General features: G+C 40.0%; 1 protein-coding gene across 2 annotated transcripts in view; it reads left to right on the forward strand.

Annotated features, from left to right (window-relative positions):
- The window catches only part of LOC308675886 (stonin-1-like), a 30,525-nt gene extending 14,973 nt beyond the window's left edge, over positions 1 to 15,552 (forward strand). The window contains exons 2-6 of one of the 2 annotated variants that reach the window (XM_081341501.1): positions 7,620 to 9,550; positions 10,644 to 10,846; positions 11,914 to 12,038; positions 13,113 to 13,163; positions 15,320 to 15,552. In XM_081341501.1, the coding sequence (XP_081197627.1) occupies positions 7,672 to 9,550; positions 10,644 to 10,846; positions 11,914 to 11,988 (2,157 nt within the window). In that variant the 5' untranslated portion in view covers positions 7,620 to 7,671 and the 3' untranslated portion in view covers positions 11,989 to 12,038; positions 13,113 to 13,163; positions 15,320 to 15,552. The remainder of the gene's footprint in view (positions 1 to 7,619; positions 9,551 to 10,643; positions 10,847 to 11,913; positions 12,039 to 13,112; positions 13,164 to 15,319) is intronic. The other variant, XM_081341502.1, reaches the window with a different exon arrangement.
- Positions 15,553 to 20,984: the final 5,432 nt, after the last annotated feature.

A 20,984-nucleotide genomic window follows, 5' to 3' on the forward strand; every position in this document is an offset into this window, starting at 1 on the left:
AGGGTGGTCGGCCGGGGCCTGGAGAAGCTTTCGCTGCTGCCGTGGCCCACGTCGCCGTCGATGCCGCCGCCACCCTGGAGCCGGTCAGGGGCAGAGCAGAGCCTCCGGCCCCTCCTGGATGGCTGCGAGGGCTGTCGTGGTCCAGGGCTGTCGTGGTCCAGGAGCGGGCCTCTCGCCGCCGACGCCGCCGAAGATGCCGCCGCCTCCGCCACCCAGCTGGTCCAGCTGGTCCACGGCGTCTCCGTCGATAGTCCGGAGATGCCGCCGTCCCCGAGAGCCGGTCAGGGGGCCGGGGCAGAGCAGAGCCTCCGGCCCCTCCAGGATGGCTGCGATGGCTGTCTTGGTCCAGGGGCGGGTCTCTCACCTCCGGCGCCACCGAAGAAGCCTCCGCCTCCGCCACCCAGCTGGGCCAGCTGGTCCGCGGCGTCTCCGCTGATAGCCCGGAGACGCCGCCGTCACCCGGGAGCCGGTCAGGGGGCCGGGGCAGAGCAGAGCCTCCGGCCCCTCCTGGATGGCTGCGATGGCTGTCGTGGTCCAGGGGCGGGTCTCTCACCTCCGGCGCCACCGAAGAAGCCTCCGCCTCCGCCACCCAGCTGGGCCAGCTGGTCCGCGGCGTCTCCGCTGATAGCCCGGAGACGCCGCCGTCACCCGGGAGCCGGTCAGGGGGCCGGGGCAGAGCAGAGCCTCCGGCCCCTCCTGGATGGCTGCGATGGCTGTCGTGGTCCAGGGGCGGGTCTCTCACCTCCGGCGCCACCGAAGAAGCCTCCGCCTCCGCCACCCAGCTGGGCCAGCTGGTCCGCGGCGTCTCCGCTGATAGCCCGGAGACGCCGCCGTCACCCGGGAGCCGGTCAGGGGGCCGGGGCAGAGCAGAGCCTCCGGCCCCTCCTGGATGGCCAGGGGCGGGCCTGGAGACGCCCCGCCGCCACCGCCACCGCCGTTGCCAGGCTCCCTGGATCAACGACCAGCCTGGGGGCTTGAAAGTCATCGCCGCAGCCGCTGCCATTCTTGCCGCCGGGGCCTCCGCCGCACAGCTGATCCGCGGAGGCGCCGCCCTTGCCCAGCAGTTTGACAAGCAGTAGAGGCAGGGCGGAGGTGCTGGCCCCGTTTATAACGGTTGCCAACGGCCCAGGCGGCGGGGCGGGAATGTCCCGGCACCCCTGCAGCTGTTTTGGGAGGCAGCGGGCGGCATAATTGCCCAGCTCATCTGCCCGAAATTCTGGCCCCACCCCAGGGGTCCATTGACATCCCTGGGGGGCTCCTGGGGGGACGCCTTACTGTTGGGGGCTACGGAGCTCTCCCCAGCGCGTCCGCCATCTTTGGAGCCGGCAAAAAAAAAAAAAAATAACAGAAAAGAATTTTATTCCTCTGAATCTTGAGTGTTTGGAACAAAGCAAACTGTTGCTAAAAGAAATATATACTGTAACAGATTTGCCTGTACAATTGGCTAACTTCAGTCCCCAGTAGTATGTTGCTAATTGAAAGATAGGTAATACAGTTTAGATAGGCATTGTACACGTAGTCCTCGACTGACTACAATTGAGCCCAAAATTTATGTTGCTCAGACATTTGTTAAGTGAGTTTTACCTCATTTTACAACTTTTCTTGCCACAGTTGTTTATTTATTTGTTCTTGTTCTTATATACCGCCCTTCTCCCGAGGGACTCGGGGCAGTGTACAGAGTAAGGTAGGTATACAGATTGAACAATAGTGAAAAACAATAGTAAAAACAACTGAGATCCCAAGAGCTATCAGGCCAGGCCGGACTGCTGGAACAGGTAAGTTTTTAAATCGCGCCGGAAGGTGCGGAGGTCGGGGGCCACCCGGATTTCGGTAGGCAAGCAGTTCCAGAGGGCTGGCGCACCCACTGAGAATGCCCTCCCCTTGGGGGCCACCAGCCGACATTCCTTGAGCGGTGGCACCCTGAGGAGGCCCTCTCTGTGGGAGCGCACAGGACGGAGGGGTGTTGACGTTGGCAGAAGGTGCTTCCGTAGGTAGTCCGGACCCATGCCATGTAGGGCTTTGTATGTCATTGTTAGCACCTTGAATTTCACTCGGAAGGCAACCGGAAGCCAGTGCAGCTCACGGAGGAGAGGTGTAATATGGGAGTATCGGGAGGCCCCCAAAAGTGTCCGTGCAGCTGCACTTTGCACCAGTTGAAGCTTCCGAGTGGCTCTCAAGGGCAGCCCCATGTAGAGAGCGTTACAGTAGTCTAGGCGAGAGGTCACAAGTGCATGGGTGACTGTACGTAAGGCATCCAGGTCCAGATAAGGTCGTAGTTGGCGCACCAGTCGAACCCGGGAGAAGGCCCCCTTGGTCACAGCTCCTATGTGATCTTCCAGGGATAGCTGCGAGTCTAGGAGGACACCCAGGTTGCGGGCCCTATCAACAGGGGGTAATAACTCATCCCCGATGTTAAGGGATGGAATGATCTGAGTATCCTGGCTTGCTGGTACGTACAGCCATTCAGTCTTGTCCGGGTTGAGTTGAAGCCTGTTCCTCCCCATCCATTCCCGGACCGCTTTCAGGCAGCGGGACATCACGTCGAGGGCATCACTGATGCTGTTGAGATGAAAAGCTGGGTGTCATCAGCATACTGATGGTACCCTACTCCAAAACCACGAATGATCTCACCCAGCGGTTTCATGTAGATGTTGAACAGGAGAGGCGAGAGGACCGACCCCTGAGGGACTCCGCAAACGAGAGGCCTCGGGGTCGACCTCTGTCCCCCTGCCAGCACCGACTACGAGCGACCCTGGAGAAAAGAGGAGAACCACCGCAGAACCGTGCCTCCCACTCCCAGTCCCCTGAGGCGCCGCAGCAAGATACCATGTTCGATGGTATCGAAAGCCGCTGAAAGGTCTAATAAGACTAGGACAGAGGAATGGCCCCTGTCCCGGGCTCTCCAGAGATCATTCATCAGAGCGACCAATGCCGTCTCCGTGCTGTAGCCCGGCCTGAAGCCCGATTGGCACGGGTCTAGATAAACCGCTTCATCCAGGACCTGAGGAAGTTGATGCGCCACCACGCTCTCAACAACCTTCGTAAGGAAGCGAAGGTTGGAGACTGGACGAAAGTTATTCAATGAGGTTGGGTCCAAGGTGGGCTTCTTGAGGAGAGGTCTCACCACCGCCTCCTTCAAGGCGGTGGGGAAGTGACCCTCACTCAGAGAAGCAGAGATGACCGCCAGAAACCAGCCTCGTGTGCCCTCTCGAGCTGCATAAGCCAGCCAGGAAGGGCACGGGTCCAGTAAGCATGTGGAGGAGCTCAACCTCCTCATAATCCTGTCCACTTCCTTCGGAGTCACAGGATCAAATTCCTCCCAGGTGACGTCGACAAGACTGTCCATGTCCTGTTCCTCCAACTCTGCCCAGTTGGAGTCCAGGCCGGTTCGAATCCGAGCGATTTTATCCAACAGATATTGACCGAATTCCTCGGCTCGACCCTGTAAGGCTTCCTCCCTCACCTCTTGGTTCAGTAGGGAGCGAGTCACTCTGAACAAGGCAGCCGGGCGATTATCTGCGGACGCGATGAGGGTGGAAAAGTAGTTGGATTTCGCCACCCTTATCGCTGCGAGATAAGACCTGGTGAGGATTCTTAGTCGCAATCGGTCAGATTCGGATCGACTGGATCTCCAACGGCTCTCTAGGCCCCGTCTCCGACGCTTCATCTCCCAGAGCTCCGCGGTGAACCATGGGGCTCGCTGGGATCTGCGCCGGGTCAGGGGCCGCAGGGGTACAACTCGGTCCAGAGCCTCCGTGGCTGCCCTTTCCCAGGCTTCCACTAAGGCGTCCACCGAGCTGTGAGCAGGGAGTGCATGTGGGTTCCCAAGCGCTGCCTGGAACCTATCAGGGTCCATTAGGCGCCTAGGGCGGTACCATCTGGTTGGCACTGTGCACCCACGGCGGGGGGTGGCAAAGGGGAAGTCTAGCCGCAGGAGGTGATCGGTCCATGACGGGCGTAACGGTCGTGGCACCCCCACCGATATCATCACGCCACCGTCCAGACAAGAACACCAAGTCGGGGGTGTGGCCTCCCTCATGAGTCGGACCAGAAATTATTTGCGAAAGGTCCATGGCCGCCATGGAAGCCATGAACTCCCGAGCTAGTTCGGACAATCCTCCCAGGGACGGTAGGTTAAAGTCGCCCAAGACCATGAGTTTTGGGAATTCAACCACCAACCCTGAGAGGACATCGAGTAGCTTGGGCAGGGCTGTTAAGTGAATCATTGCAGTTTTAAGTTAGTAACATGGTTGTTAAGTGAACCTGGTTTCCCCACTGATTTTGCTTGTCGGAAGGTCACAAAAGGTGATCATATGACCCCAGGACACTGCAGCCATCATAAGTATGAACCAGTTGCCAAGCATCCATGATCACATGACCGTGAGGATGTTGCAACAGTTGTAAGTATGAAAAATGAAAAATCATTTTTGCAGTGCAGTTGTAACTTCAAACAGTCACTAAATGAATTGTTGTAAGTTGCAGACTACCTGTACTAGATAAAAGTTGTGAAATACTGGTATAATAACATTTTGTGATTACCTTTTGCAAACCTATGACAAAGTCAATAGGGAAGCCAGATTCACTCAGTTGGGCTCAACTGTGGTCATATGTCAAGGACTACTTGTACTTGGACATAAATATCTGCTTTAAGGTTTTGTGCAGTACCAATCATATTTCCAACTTTTTATCACAGTAACATTGGTTCCTTTCATGTTTTTAAAAATATATCTCATGATCTCTTTATACATTAAAGATTAAGAACAAGTAGTTAGTTTGAAATGACTATCAACACTGTTGTCTGTAGAACTACCAACAACTCACAGGAAGATGTCCTAATACTGTACATAGACATAAAAGAAAAGATGTTATGAGGCTGACATAGATTTAAAAGTAATTAGCAGTGCCTGAAGTGGTTCTATAAGTCTCAGCATTAAATTGTGGGGATGCATCTGTTATGCTCTAGAAGAAACCAAATGAAATATGATTGCATATGAACAATAAATATGAAGTGCAGACCATCTGGATCAAGGTTGTTGTGGATTTACAGTTTACAAAACTCATTCTTATATTGTTACATTTTTTCTTAAATTAAGAAAAATTAACTAACATGCTAGGTAAATCTATTTCTTTTATCACTGTGATCTTGAAGTGTGATCAGTCTTCTGTGTATAATAAAATTCAGTATCACAACTATTTGAAAGTACAGGGCTACTTCCAGAGTACTTCTGCTTTTCTAGGGTATTTCCTTTCCTACCTTCCTTGTCTGCTCAGATATGCTCTGCTAAATGTCCAAACTACTAGATTATTTTTGAAATGGAAAGAGAATCCATTCTCCTAGCAGATTCCACTCTTCTGATAGATGGATAGTATTACATACTACTGATAACCGAGCTTCCCTGACAGTAGTTGGGGAAGGTCTATGACAATTTGCCATGGTCAACTCACCATAGCCAACTTGTCATGGCCAACTCACCGCGGAACAACTTGCCACAACCAACCTGCTGTGGGACAACTCACTGAGGGATAAGAGTTACACTAATATCAAAGAAATGGTGGAACAGAATCATTAAAGAAAGGATGCAAAAGGAGGGACAGTATGAAATGTGAATAACAAAAAATAAAATATTTTTTTATTTATTTAAAATAATTGAATTGAATTGTTAAATTGTCCTTGGCAAGATGTCCCACAGTGAGTTGTTCATTGTGAGTTGGCCGTGGCAAGTTGTTCCATTCCGGTTGAGGATGTATTTTCCATATGTTTCTCAGAGGGCCTGTTAGCACTGAGCAGCTTTGTGAAACCCAGAGATTACAAGCTAGAGATGTACATAATATTTTGGTCTCAAAAGAAGCTGTTTTGAGTGTTGAACAAAAAAATAAGGTACATTTTTAGAGTTGTATAGATGGAATAAAATAAAATGCAGTTTTGAGCAAGAAACATTTGTCTGGTTTGAGCAGTAATGTTTCCAAAATCCTGAATGGATTATTGTTTATGACTGAGCTGCTTTTCAGGCATGTTCCGTTTGCAATTGGTTTAGACTACTTAGAGAAATATGGGAATAACATGAAAAGAAAAGAAATAGTTGAGCACATTAAAAATATGCCTTGTATTTATGATGAAATCTTCATCCTGTCAAATATGTTTTTGCTTTGCTAATGGCTGAAATAAAATGAAAATTCAGATTACCAATTTCATAGTAAATAAAACAAAATATTTTATTACCATGAACATAAAGTAGAAACTTATTTACAGCAAGCCAGGAAACAAATAAGCATGTACTGTAATTAAAAATAGCAGGAAACTTATATACTGCTATGTCTTAATAGAATATTCAGCAATTAAAAAGTAAGATTACAGTTATATGTGCATAATTAGAGTGAATTCTTAAAGTAATAGTATGCAGAGGAGCAGTATGAACTATCCTGCACCTTTTTCTATTCTCTTTATATCCTGTTTAAAATATTCAGTAATATTTTCAATACTTGTTTCTCTCTAAAAATCCTGGTTTGAACTTTGACAATTTTAAATTTGAATATTATAGTCTTCAAAAAATGGAAAGGTTGCATTGATTGAAAATAAGTGTTATGGTAATTATTTTTATAAACTATATTTTCAGACGTGTGCAGAAGACTGATGAAATGGAGTTTATCGGAGTTATTCAAATCAGGATTTTTTAAGTCAATAACAAAAACAACTGTTTCATTTGTACTTTATTTCCTAAATTGTACAATTGTACAAATGTACAATTCCAACAGAGCCATGCTAATTTTAAAATAAGTAGAATATTATTGTATTTTCATTGTTTCATTCTTATGACCAAGTACTGTGTCACTGTTATAAGCCTTGCTTCCTTCTTGAAGCAATATTCCAATATAAAGAGGATAATTCTTTTTTATATATTTATAAGGTCCTCTAAGAAATGTGTATGTGGATAAAATTTTATACAACAATTTCATAAAAGATGACTATACTGCATTGTAATAATTCATATCTAATCCATGTCTATAAGCAACTTTTAATAAGTGACAAATAACATAATATCTTCAATCTTTGAAATAATTGGGCCATACATTGTTGAAAGACTTATCTTTTAGCAGTAAGAGCCGGAAGAAACCAATTCTGTTGTCTGTTGTCTCAGTTTTTATGTTTTTTAAAAAAATACCTTAAATAAAATTAATCTATGTTCTTATTTTTCCCCAGAACATAACAACTTTAGGACAATTGAAAAATGTAACTTTTAATGCAGCACTATTCTTTCTCCATCTCCAAAACCATTATGATTTATTGACTCTCTTTCTATAAAAATGTAATTCCTTTTGAATAAGCCATAATCAAAGATGTATTGAAAATACTGATTTAACATTTTTAAATGTTTAAAAATACTGATATTTAAGAGAATTTATACAAAATAGGGATGTCCAGTTCCTTTATCCATCCAGTCTTTAGCAATTGCATATTGAATATATTTATTGATAACAGGTATTTTTAAACACAAAATATGGATTTTTTTGTCTAATGCCATTAAGCATTCATTTCACATGTTTCTGAACCTGAAAATTACACTGATTGAAATAAATATGTCAATAAATATTTTTCTTACTCCCCCCCTTCTTTTTAACAGATGAATTACACATGAAACTTTTGCTCGGTTTTTATCAGATTTCTACAACAAGATGTTTACTGCAAATAGTGCAAACTGGGTTACTTTTGACGACGAATCCCAGTCTCCTCAGAGGGCAAAAGAAAATGACAATATTTGCAGACCAAATGGGCTTAAACTCACACTGCCTCAAATGCAAGATTTTTCAAACCAATTGTCTTCCATCACCTGTACTTCTCTCTCATCTCCTCTAAGTGACTACTACTATAGCCCCGATCCCCCCAGCAATTCTCCACTCTGCACACCCACCAGAGACTATCCTGTCAGTCCTTGCCTTCCCAAATCAGGAGGAACTCATTTTCTAAGTCCTGTTCCAGAATTGTCATCCAACATTAATCATTTCCCACTGATTGAACCATCTTCTCAAAAATTGATTGGAATATCTCAGCCTGTACACAGTTCAGAATTCTCTGCTCCAAAACCAATGCATCAAGAAAACTCAAAGAAATTGGAAAATTCCTTAGACTCACAGACCTTGTTTCAGAATGTTTCAAGTGACTCTGCTTTCTCTAATCCATTTTGGTCAGAAGATTCATGTACTATGTCTTTGTCCAGCTTTCATGGATGTGGAAAAGAGTCAGATTTTGAAAGAGATTGTTCTTCTAAAGGGAAGAAAAGCTGGCCAGATCAGAAAAGCCTAAACCAAGGTTCATTCAATTATATTTGTGAGAGGCTTGAACACTTGAAAACAGAAACTTCAAACACTGAAAGAGCTTTGAGGCCAGTTCCATGTATGTGCACTAGAGATGGCCTTTCTTCATTTATTCCAAGCAGTCTTTTTAGCAGCCAGAGAATAGATGGCTGGCCTTTCATGTTGAGGATTCCTGAAAAGAAAAATATGATGTCATCAAGGCAGTGGGGTCCTATTTACCTTAGAGTTTTATCAGGAGGAATCCTACAAATGTATTATGAAAAAGGTCTTGAAAAACCTTTCAAAGAATTCCAGCTGCAACCATTTTGCAGGCTTTCAGAACCAAAGTTAGAGAACTGCAACATCTCTGGAAAAATCCATACAGTGAAAATTGAATATGTGACATATACAGAGAAAAAGAAGTACCCTAAAACTGAAGTAGTTCATGAAGCAGAGATCGAACAGATGCTGAAATTAGGAACAACTGATTACAGTGACTTCACTGACTTCCTAATGATAGTTGAGGAAGAGTTAATGAAGCTTCCTGCTATTTCAAAACCAAAGAGACATTACGAAGAACAAGAAATGATTGTGGAAATAGTGGATAATTTTTGGGGGACAATTAGTAAAGCAGAAGAGAGGTTAATTGAAACTGCTGTCATAACTCATATTTATTCATTAAACTTTTTGAATGGTAATTCTGAGTGCTTTATGACACTAAATGACTTGGAGCTTCAAAAGAGGGATGAACATTATTTCGAGTCAGACATTAAGAAAAAATGGATCAAAATTAGTGACTATCACTTTCATCAATGTGTGAAGAAACAAGAATTTGAGCAATCAAGAATAATCAAATTTACACCACCAGATGGCTGTAGAGTAGAACTAATGCGTTATAGGACAGAATATAATGGATCAGATCTTCCATTTTCTGTCAAAGCCTTGTTAGTCGTTCAAGGAGCTTATGTCGAACTGCAAGCTTTCATAAACATGTCTTCAGCATATTCATACCCTGCAAAACACTGTGAGAATGTAATGGTTCACTTTCCTGTTCCCTCACAATGGAACAAAACTCTTTGGACTATGAATCTCCAAAGACAGAGATCTCTGAAAGCAAAAATGAACAGAAGAACTTGCCTTGGCTCTTTAAATGAGGTTGAATCTGACTCCATTATTCATGTCTCAGTTGGAACAGCCAAGTATGAAAGTGCCTATAGAGCTATTGTGTGGAAAATTGACAGACTACCAGATAAAAACTCAAGTAAATGATTTTTAGAAAATTATTTTATATAAATGCTGTAAGAGAATTGAATTGAATTATTTCAGTAGCCTATTAATATGACAGAAATAAGATATTAGTGGAAGGATTAATGGTCAAGTAAATAAAATATATGATATAGTGGAAGACCATGCCTATTTCATTCTGGCTAGCATACTTCCATTGCTAACAGTGAGTATGATGATATATAGTAGATATCATTTTAGTATACATAGGGATATGTTTTGAATGTTTATCATTGCTTTTGCTTGTTTAATCTCAAATTCTGAATTATTCTATCCACCTGTGCAAAATATCTTGCCAAATCACAACCAATTATATTTTATAAAACCAATGTTGATTGACAAGATATCATTTAAACCTGTTTTATACATTTCTTCTTAAATGGCCCTAGAGTTATGTTAGAATGTGTCTTTTGGGAAAATCTTTTATTGAGTTCGATCCAAGTATACTTCTCTCCATAGATGGTTACAAGTATATTTTCTAAATACAGTGGCTAAATATGCATTAGCCTTGAAAAACAAAAATATGCATAGAACTGCTTAACAAGTTCCTCTAGAAATTCTATATTCTCTCCTGTTAAAGATAGCTATATAAATCTGAAATCTTATCAGATGATAGCTGCATTTATGTCCTCAAATATATGCAAAAAAGAATGAATACAAAGTTTAATGTAAAATGGCAAGAAGTAATTTTGTATATTTTGAACAGCAAGTGGATAGAAAATATATTGAATATACTGTATTGCCAGAATTAATACTTTGTGATATCAAGTATTTGGTATGCTGGACTCTTCTATGTTTGTTATGATTGCCCAACAAATTTGAATTCTATCTGCTAGTGTTATATTATGTTTTGGTTAAAAAAATGGTACAGATCAAAATTTAAGACGGGGGCAAATATTCCAGAGGTTATTTAGTGGCCCTTTATTATTGTTGTTTCTTGTCAAACTACTTAACTATCCCATAGAATTGCACTATCCAGTCCTTCCAAAAACTTCAATGGCTTGATTGTTCTCTCAGCCAGCTGTCTTTGTAAAGCTTTGCTATAATATTGTCCCCTCTTTCTTTCCAAGATCCAGATCATTTGCACAGTTTGTCTTTCAAACTAGAACTTGGCTCAGATCAAGAAATCCCTTCCGATTGGAGACCTTTTGCTGTAGTGCAGTTTGTTGTGTCTGATGCATGTGCCTCGGGAACTGAACTGAAATCATGGGGTATTGATAGGGATGTACAGCCTCAGAAACATGTGATTCAGAAAGCATGTTATAATTGCCAGGTAATGTCTTTTTGTTCCTGCTTAATCAAATGCCAATCTACACTTACCATAATCATATTTAACTTTATTTAATTGTATGTCTTTTGCTAAGACATGCATCTGATAATGTAATTGCTATTCAGTGGAACCTTATCCAGCACTAGTACAATGCTTATGTTTGGATAACATATAAAATGTAGCTTTAATTGTCAGTGCATCCTGTTCGACCAACTGCCTTATTTCTCTGCTGCACAAACCTTTCTAGTGGTTGTCTCTATCTTAAAACTTCCCAAATCATCTACCAGAGCAACTGGCTTATCACACGACCTGCCCACAACTTTTTATCCTGCCAGCCAGAAAAAATAAATGGAAAACATTTATTTATACTGTTTACTGTTTACTGAGGGTCATGATTGAGACAAGATGATATGTATTAAACGAGCCAGTGGTAACCATTGTAAATCCCTATAGAATGGCAGGAAACAGCTAGCTGGCATGATCAAGCACATAGACTAATATAAACTTTGCTTTATTTGTGCCTTTAATTTTTAAATTACTGAAGGATTATAGCAAGCAAAGAAGTCTGTTCTTCTGAATAAGTCTCAAAACTCTTGTTCTCTGTATATTATGGCACAAAGGATTATGTCAGTGGGCTCATTCAACTAACATGATGCTTCTACAGCTCAGGAAACCCCATTTTTATTTTTCTGTAAGTTTTAGATTTAATAATTTTCTGTGATTGCTTTCACAGCTTATTACAACATTTTTATTCTAAATTTTTAAGCAGGGCTTATTTATAATATAAATGCTTCTGTTGATTGAGGTAAAATAGGTGAAGTGGACCATGCACATTTCTGCTGGGGTCACATTAGAATACACGGATACTACTTTTTATATTTTTAATGAGATGGGATGGTGGTCTTAAGTCAGTATCACAGCAACATGTTTTCTTTTGTTGTATATATTTATCTTCAGTGTTCTGTTAGTATTCCATTTATATTCTATTTCAATAATGGCTATTATTAAATAGGAATGTCACTAATAATATAAGGATTTTTAATCCCATTTCTTTTGCTTTCATACTATAGGTTGAAATTGAGAAGAAATTGATTAGACTTGAGAGAGAAGATCCCAATAAGGGTGGAGATTGTGACATACAGTAGAAGAGAGACGTAATCTGGATTCCTTTTGAAATTGTGAGAAATATTTTAATGTAAGCAGGATAATTTAAATGCAGTAAAGCAATGGATTTCAGTATATAATTTTCAAATTGTCATGTAAAAAGTTTAAGTGCATAATTGTCAGTTTGCTTTCTAAATATTTAATATACTAACTATAACATAAGGATAATACTATAAGTTGGTTCTGTTTCAGAGTTTGTGGGAAACGAATGGAGCTACAACCTGCAACTCCATAAAGCAGATATACTTTTCCTGAGATAATACAGCTATGATATGCACTGCAAGTGCCATATAATTGCTGGGAAAAATATATTTGGGTTAATGAACTGCAGACAGATTCTTTTTGTACTTTTGTATATTCCTAAACACCTTTCTGCCTTTCAACACAAAGAACATACTATATTGAAAATAACTATATTTTATATGACTTCAAATCAGTTGATCAGAAATCTTTTTAGTGATAGCATCCAAATATTTTAACTTTTGATGTTGTCTAGTATTATAAGACATAGATAAAATCTGTCTGTATAATCGTTTACATTCTTCCCTACTTTCACTAAAAAAAATGTAGGCCCAGCTATATTTATTGGTAGATTCATTGGTGAGCTTAAAAGTTTTTCTGTAAGTTGAATCTTATACATTGTAAGTACTTCAGTATGTTCTTTTGCTATATAAAAGTATATGTGTGGAAAATGATTCACTGACTAGACTACAAGAAATAGAGAGCTAATCCATTGCTTCCTTCCAAAATTGTTAATATAGGGGAAACATTGCAATAATTTGAACTGTTCCCTTTGGGGTTTTGGTGAAAATAGGTTTTGCTTTGTAATATTTTACCTTTGGTTAAAATTTATTTGAATCTCCAACAAGAAGAAACGTTAGATTGGAAAAAAAGCCTTCATTTGTTCTTCAGAGAAGTTGAAGGACAAGGTCTCTCATATGAACATGAAAAGCAAGATGTTCTTTTGTTTTGCCAGCTGAGCTAGAGTTTACTTAAGGAGTGTGGAGTGGATTGCACCTGACTCTAAAGGAAAACAGCTATACCCAATACGATCAGTCTTACCCTTTGGGCTATTTTTAACTTATTTTTAAAATTTATTATTTAGATGTATTTGGACATTTTGGGAAGAGGACTCATCACTGTTTTCAATCTTGAGGTATATACTGAATATTTGGGAAGCTAAGAATTTATATTGCTTGCATTCTGATTAATTTTAATTGTTCCACGTGTTATTTTTGTTTCATGTAACTCTTTTTGGAATAAAACTGCAACAGCACATTTCATTTCACATAACATGTTTATTCTTGCTGCAGATACTAAATACAGGTAATATTATTTAAAATTAAATTGAACTCAGTTGATTTGCAAACTATGTCTTATATTGTATTTCCAGTTCAACATGTCATGGAATTTAATATTAAGATACTTAATAAGTAAGATTCAAAATTTAACAAGACTTAAAAGAAGGAGGTGGATTTGAATTTCCTAAACTGAAATTATATTATCAAGTGAGCTGTTTATTGTGGATAACAGAATGGATAAAAACCCTAAACAGCAGAATATCAATTGTAGTAGGGACTGACTTAGTCAATAGATTTCATAGGTATTTATGGTATGAAAAAACAAGAGAAGTATGAGAAGAAGCATATTATAAGGCAAAGTTTGTTAAAAATATGGAATCGTCTAAAAAACAAGGATATATCTGGTAATTTCACCATTAGCATTATTGTCAGATGCCTTTTACTTTGAAGACAACTACAGTAAGAAGGATGCTAATAATGTTGTACTCAGACTTGGAAAACAGACTAAAGCCATAGTAAGAACTGTTCTGTGAAGGTAGGAATTCACCATGGTTGATTGCTGGAAAAATAAAAACTGAACTCAAGAAAGGAGGAACTTTGAGAAAAAGGGCAGAATTTAGAATAGTTAACCAAGATAATCTATTAGGGGAATATATTGTTATTGAAATATGACACGGAGACAAAACAAATAAAAAAGTTGTATGATAAAGTAGATGCAAACTTCAAAGAAGTAATTACAATAGAATAATGGACTTATGGGCAAAAAATACAATTTACTCTAAGCTATATTTTGGAGGAAAATTGATATGCTGTACTTCATCAATGATTACCAAGTTCAAAAGAAATGATACAATCACAAATATTGGAAATGCTACAACAAATCAAGAGCATTTTATCTATGCATTTAGTCATGCTAATTCAAAAGTATTGGAAGGAAATGCACCAAAATATTCAGACAGTGTGTGTGTGCGTGCATATAATTACATAAATACACACTTTTCTTTGGAACAATCCATTTATGCCAGTGTGGTTTTCCTGTTGTGGAAGGAATCATCCTTTAAAAATGTATATATTTTATGAAAAAAATTACATAAAATTAGCATGTATACAATGTAAATATACATAGTGTATTTCTGACACAATAGAAATGGATAGAGCAGAGAAATGTCTTTTAGCTCCAATGCTTGTTCCATTTAGATTTTTTTTGGTAAAAGAGAATTATGTTGTAGTTTTTAAAGTAAGAACATGCTGTTAATCACAAAGCAATACTTTTTATGTAAATGAGTACGCACAGATCTAATTCTGTTTTCCTGCTGTGCAGAAAAGTATTCTTGGGGTGGTTCTTTTCATGTACTTGATAAAAGCAACAACTGCAGTCAATACACAAATTGGAGGAGGAAGTCCTCTTCTGTCCCTCTTCTGCCTAACTGTGGTGGCCATACTAAGAGAGAAGCTCTACTGTCTTGTACTGTATGTAGATATCCAGATGAGGAGAACAGAATGAAAGGAATTTAGTCTATCTTGATCCTTTGATGCCTCAGAAGATCACTCCAGAAGGGTGTGTGAGACTTGTGCATTATAAGCCCCAAGGGGAAGGTCCTTCCAAATGGGTGCTGCCCTCCATTTCTGTGGGAGTAATCTATTGCAGAACCAGTGGACAACACCAAAGGAACATGTATGGATCTTCTTTCCACATCCTGTTTCAGGGAACAGCCATTAGCGAAGACAGAGCCTTATTTGGGCACACAGTCATCACCTTAAATTTTTGCAGTTGAATTACATGAATAAAGCTATGTGGGCTTGATTCATGCTCTTTGCAGCTCCCTATAAGAGGAGAAGTTTCCTCAGTCATGGGATTTTTCCCTGTTACCTTCACTTCCTTGCTGCCTTCACTGTCACTGGCTGTCTATGATAAAAACACAAGGGCTGAAAAAAACAGTCTTGGCTGATGACCATTCAAAATGTTGTAGTCATGCAGGGATATTTTCATTGATATAAATTTCTTTTTCAGATCCCAAGTTAAGAGAGCAGGGCTCAAGGAGAGCCGTTTCCACACAGATTTCTTTGCTGATGGTCTCTTTAGCAGTTTCCCCACTTCCAGGCTGCTCTGAGACTTTGTAGTCACCTTTATCCTCAGAAAAGGGTGAAAGAAAACTTAATGTGAGTGGCTGCCCCCCTCACATCTTTTATACTGGCACATTGTATTAAAACTTCTGGCTGAAATAATAAAATATTGATTCCAAATTTAAAGCTACAGTACATGTGAGGTCATTTAACAAGACAAGTTAGTCAATGATACACTGAGGAAATTTAAGTGGAAACCAGAGACAAGGAAAAGGGCTTCCCAGTTGTCCTGAAAGAGATTTCAAATGCTTCAAGAGCTTCTTCTCGTGTATCTGTTCAGCTGTTAAACCTGTTCCCAGATCTCAAGAGGAGAAGATCATTTTGGGACAAATCAACCAAGACATCAGCCTCAGGCAAAAATTTTCCATAGCTTTTTCTATAAAGAAGGTAGAAATATGAAAGGATTCTAAATTATTTATGTGGGAGGCCAGTTATACTGTAGAAGCCCAGCAGATTTTGGAGTTAAATATTAAATGTATGTGTTCTCAGGGGTGTATAATAGATTATTTTCAAATTCCTCATTATTTTGTATCAACTCTCAGGCTTTGCTGCTCTCAGAAAAATGGTTTGATGCTGAAAATCTTATCAACATTTGAGCTAGGTTTGGTACTTACTCAACGTTCTTTATAGTTAAAAGAGGGATTACTGGAGAACACTTGTACATGTGAAAGGTAAACTGGTGTATGCAACTGCAAGTTCTGTATGGAATAAGTTGTGCATCAACTTCCCTGAAACTGAGAATATCGGCATGTTCCACAACTAATTGCCACAGGAAATTGCTCAGCATTTATTGTCAGGTGGCTCATTTGCAACACTCAGTCCTCCCTCTCAATCTTTCAGCTTCAAGAAACCTAATGAGTTCCTGCTGAGCCTAATGGTGAGAAAGAACGGTCTCTGACAATTCTGACAATTGGGAAAGGGCCATACTTTTGGTCAACCTAAATAAATATTAGAAGATAGCATTGTACCATTTTTTATGTCTGGGGTTCATTTAATTTAATTTTAATTTAATAGTATGTGTTCATACTATTACTTGACAAGGATTGATAATCAGGACTCATATTGTTTCTTGGACCACTGAAATCTTCAGTGGACTTACTATCATATTTTGTTCTGAAATTTCTCCAAATGTCAAAGAGTTTCTTTTCTGGAGACTTCTGCCAATATTCAAGGAAGACAAACCAAAGTGGTATTTTTATGTTCTAGAGCAGGGGTGTCAAACTCAATTTCATTGAGGGCTGCATCAGCATTGCGGTTGCCCTCGGGGCCGGGTGGGTATGGCCAGGGTGGGCGTGGCCTACTGGGTGGGCGTGGCTAGAGTGCGTATGGCCTACTGGGTGGGCGTGGCCAGCTCTACATCGTTCGCATCAAGGTTGCCTATGGGGGCCTGGGCAGGAGTGGGACAGATCTGAGGGTCTCTGGCAGAAGGAGGGTCTCTGGGCCAGGGCCAAGGCAGTGGGAGCCATTCCCTCACTGTTTCCAGGATGGCTTCGTGGGCCGCATGAAACCACTTCGCGGGCCGGATCCGGCCCCCGGGCCTTGTGTTTGACATGTCTGAAATAAGGTGTGATATAGGAGAACATTCTCTCCATTTTTAAATATAATGACTCTAGAAATTGAATAAATAAGCCTTGTGTTTGACATGCCTGCTCTAGAGACAACAGATGGAAGGCGCTTCAGGATCTGGAAAGTAGATTACAATAACAGGATGACTCAGAGTCTCTTATCTTTCTGGGAGTTCAAATACAGTACATATTTTCAAGAACAGCGAGTGGTCAAGCTATCATTAGCCTTTTTCAGAATCAGCAATTCTCAACTTGACAATCACATGACTTGCAGCAACAGCGATGCTTCAAAATAGGACAAAATCTTATTTTTCCATGTAAGAAGCATCCTTCCAGCATAAGCCAACATCACCTTCCTTTGCCAGTTAAACCCATTCAAAGCCTGACAACAAGCTGAGTTGAATAAACCTGTAAGTAGGAAAAAGATGCCTTCATCAAAGAATGTTTGTCAGACATTTTGGCTTGCCTGTTACCAGTTTGGCTTTCACTTCAACAAAAATTGTTGACGCTTTATTTCCCCCCCCCCCACTGAAGACATGGAAACAGCAGGTGCATTAAATTACCTGATGGCATAGAGATGTGTTGTACATAATCCTACTGAATCCTCTGATCACCCAAATCCTATCTACAGCAGTATTGAAAGAAACAAAATGCCTTTGATGGTACCATATGATTTTGCAGACCCTAGTTTTTGATCTGAAACAATTATCAAATCAGTTCACTGCCGTTTCTGTAACCCTGAACATTTTTTTCAAAGAGATCTTTTCAAGATTTAGATCTGAATTGGCTGTAGCTTACCATGTCAAGATTTGAAGAAAAGAAAATTTCAATGTCTTTGGCTTTCCTAAAGCCAGTCCATTAGCTGCATGTATAAAATAGGAAAGATAAATTGTTTTCAGCCTGTAGGTGCTTCAGGGTTCCAGATGCAGCGTTTTCTAGAGTTGTAATTGGACAAGGGTTTTGGATCCCACACATCTCACAGACATATTTTTAATACTGTTTACCAAATCATCATTTTTGTCCTGTTTAGCTTTATTTTATTTTAAACTTCCATGTGGATCTTCAGTGGATATTCTCCAAGCTCTTCCCTTTTGTGGCTATTATTTTAGCCAGAAGAGCATTGGAGCTGACATTAGCAACTTGTTCAGCACATGAGGAGTTATATAGCTTCAATCTGGATCCAGGGATGTTCTTTCTTTTGGATCCAAAATCATTTCCATATGAATCAGGAAGTGACATATTTTCAAATCATCTTTGAGAGTAGAAGAGGAGTGAGATAATCAGAATTTGTGATATACATTGAGGTCCTACCTGATTAATGTTCTGAAAATCAAATTTTCTGCTCATTTTGTTTTTTGTAGTTATGTTAAAAAAATAATACAATATTAAAATCCCATCAAACAATAATCAGTAATGGTAGTGGCAGAAAAAGTGTCAATTTAATTTTTTAATAAGATAAACATTGATATATATAAGCCATACCTAGAAGAGGTCCATAATTTTTAAAAGTGAGGAAAAATAAATTAAAACACAATTTCTCTATTCCATGAGAAAGGGGTGGTTATGAAACTGGTAAGCTCCCACTATAAATTAAGAAAACTGCACATTTTCAGAATAGAAAGAAAATAGTCTTCCATTTCTCCACCCATGAAAAGCAATACCGAATGAGTGCACAATGTGTTTCTCCTTTCCTCTTGTGCTATTTACTGCTCCCCTAGTCTACTTTTTATCACTTTAATTTGAAGTCAGACTGTTAGCCTTGAGAATCTTGGTATTGAAGCTATAGTACCATCTGGTGATGAGCAAATAAACTGCAGCTTTTTCTATTGTTCCCCCCCACCCCTTACAAAGGTACATAGAAATAGAATCAAAGTTAGGATGTTGGGGGCGGGATAAATTATTATACAAAATTATAACTCTGAAAATATTCATATTACATAATACAATACACTTAATTCTTTATTTGGATCCTGTGCCGGATCACTTTTACAATGCAGCACAATAGCATATGCTCCTGGAACCCACCAAACACTTACATTCTGAGATGTTTGTCCTCTGAGTTATGGGAGACTTTCGGAAATCAACAGAATGAATTAAGAATTGTTATGTTCCATTGACTAGTAAACCTGCCCCCCCACATGCAACAAAGGAGATAAACTAGACAAAAAGTTCTAGGTGTATTTGAGGCAGTAACAGCAAGATTTTAAAATCTATTTATGTCCAGAATAAATTTAAGAAAGGACATGGGGCCCAAAATCCAAACCCACTCCATCTTTTCAAGTTGAGCCAAAGTTGGTTCATCATCCCCATCCAGACTCTTACAGCCTCCAAGTACGTGGACACACCACAACAGCATTCCCTGCCTGTCCTGGGGTAGAGACATAGTATATAAATCACTATCATCAGCATATTATGATATCACACCCTGTGCTGTCAGACAACTTCACCCAGTGGTTTCAGGTAGATATTAAAGAGAATGACAATTCCAGCAGTCCTAGTTGTTGTCCTTACACAAGGGCCATGTGGGCTATTAAACAAGGACTTCATGTGATGCAACTTTCGATTGGCTTCGCCACTGACTTTGTGAGAAGCCAGCAGGGAACATCAGAAATCATGATCACGTGACTGGTTGGATAATGTGATAGGTAAAACTTCAAGGACCAATTGTAAGTAAATTCATTCAGCACTTTTCTAACTTTGGATGGTCACTGAACAAATGGATGAAATCCAAGGACTATCCCCATTTTTCTCATGTATGCTACCTAAATAATTTTTGCTACAAACAATACAGATGCTCCTTGCTTGCTGACCGCCTCATTCAATGGTCATTTGAAGTTACGATGATGTAAGAAATAGCTTTGCAACCAATCCTTGCATTGATGACTGTAGCAATATCCCACAATCTTGTGATTGCCACTTTCGGCCCTTTTAATTGGCAAAAAATTATGCCCATTGCAATGTCCTCAATCATCTGATTGCCACTTGCCTGCTTCACAACTGGCTTGCAACAAGCAAAGTTAATGGAGAATGTGGAAGTAAAGTTGCAAATTGCAATCATATGATGTTTCATTTAATGATATGGTGAGTCACTTAACAACCAACTGGGAAGTGACGTAGTAAGTCCATCACAGTCATGTGATTTTTTTGCTTAGTGATTGGTGCTTAGCAATGGAGTTATTGTGGTTGCTAAACAAGGAATACCTAAATGTATTATTAAATAAGGTGGCTATTGGGGAACATACTACATTCATAGCAGAAAGATAGGCTATAAACATTTCAAATAGCGGGTAAATAGACTATCTGTTGTCTTCCATAGGTTTTAATATCCTGTTTTCAAAAATGAAACTGTATCACTTGGAGCTCAGGAGCAAAATAAACCAAGTCCTATATTTACATTTTGAATCACATGAGGAATTATCAGCAATTTTCCTCCTCCTCTGATTCTCTATAGAGACATGATTTCATTTGGCAGAAGTTGGCTTTCCTGCAGTGTGTTTATTAAAAACTAATCTGCCATTATTTGTCGATACCATGATTGCTGAATGCATATTGTGTGCTGATTGACAAACCTGGCACAACAAATGCCTATTGTTGACATCTGCATCTGTATGATTGCATGTTTATATTCAATCCTGCATAAAGACTATAATCTTTCTATTCTAGTTTCTTGCTGCATTACATACTGTGTCATTCTGACAGGATTCAGTATGCAAACTAAAGAATATGAGAAAAAAATTAAATTAATTGATATAAATAAAGTAAAGCTTGGGCAACCTTCCCTCTTGAGAACTGAATGATCAGCAGTCAATGGTGGAGAAATGTGGCCAAGACTTAGACACCTCACGTGTATAATGGCAATCACTGAGTTGATTCCTGCTGATTGAAACAACTAGTGGAACTTAATACCGTTTACTAAAATCTAGATTAAATTGCCATTATCTTTTTTTCCCTTAGGTGCAAAATTGCCATTATTTTTTCCCCCTAGGT

This window comes from Vipera berus, assembly GCF_964194415.1.
Source record: "Vipera berus genome assembly, chromosome: 1".
NCBI lineage: Eukaryota > Metazoa > Chordata > Lepidosauria > Squamata > Viperidae > Vipera > Vipera berus.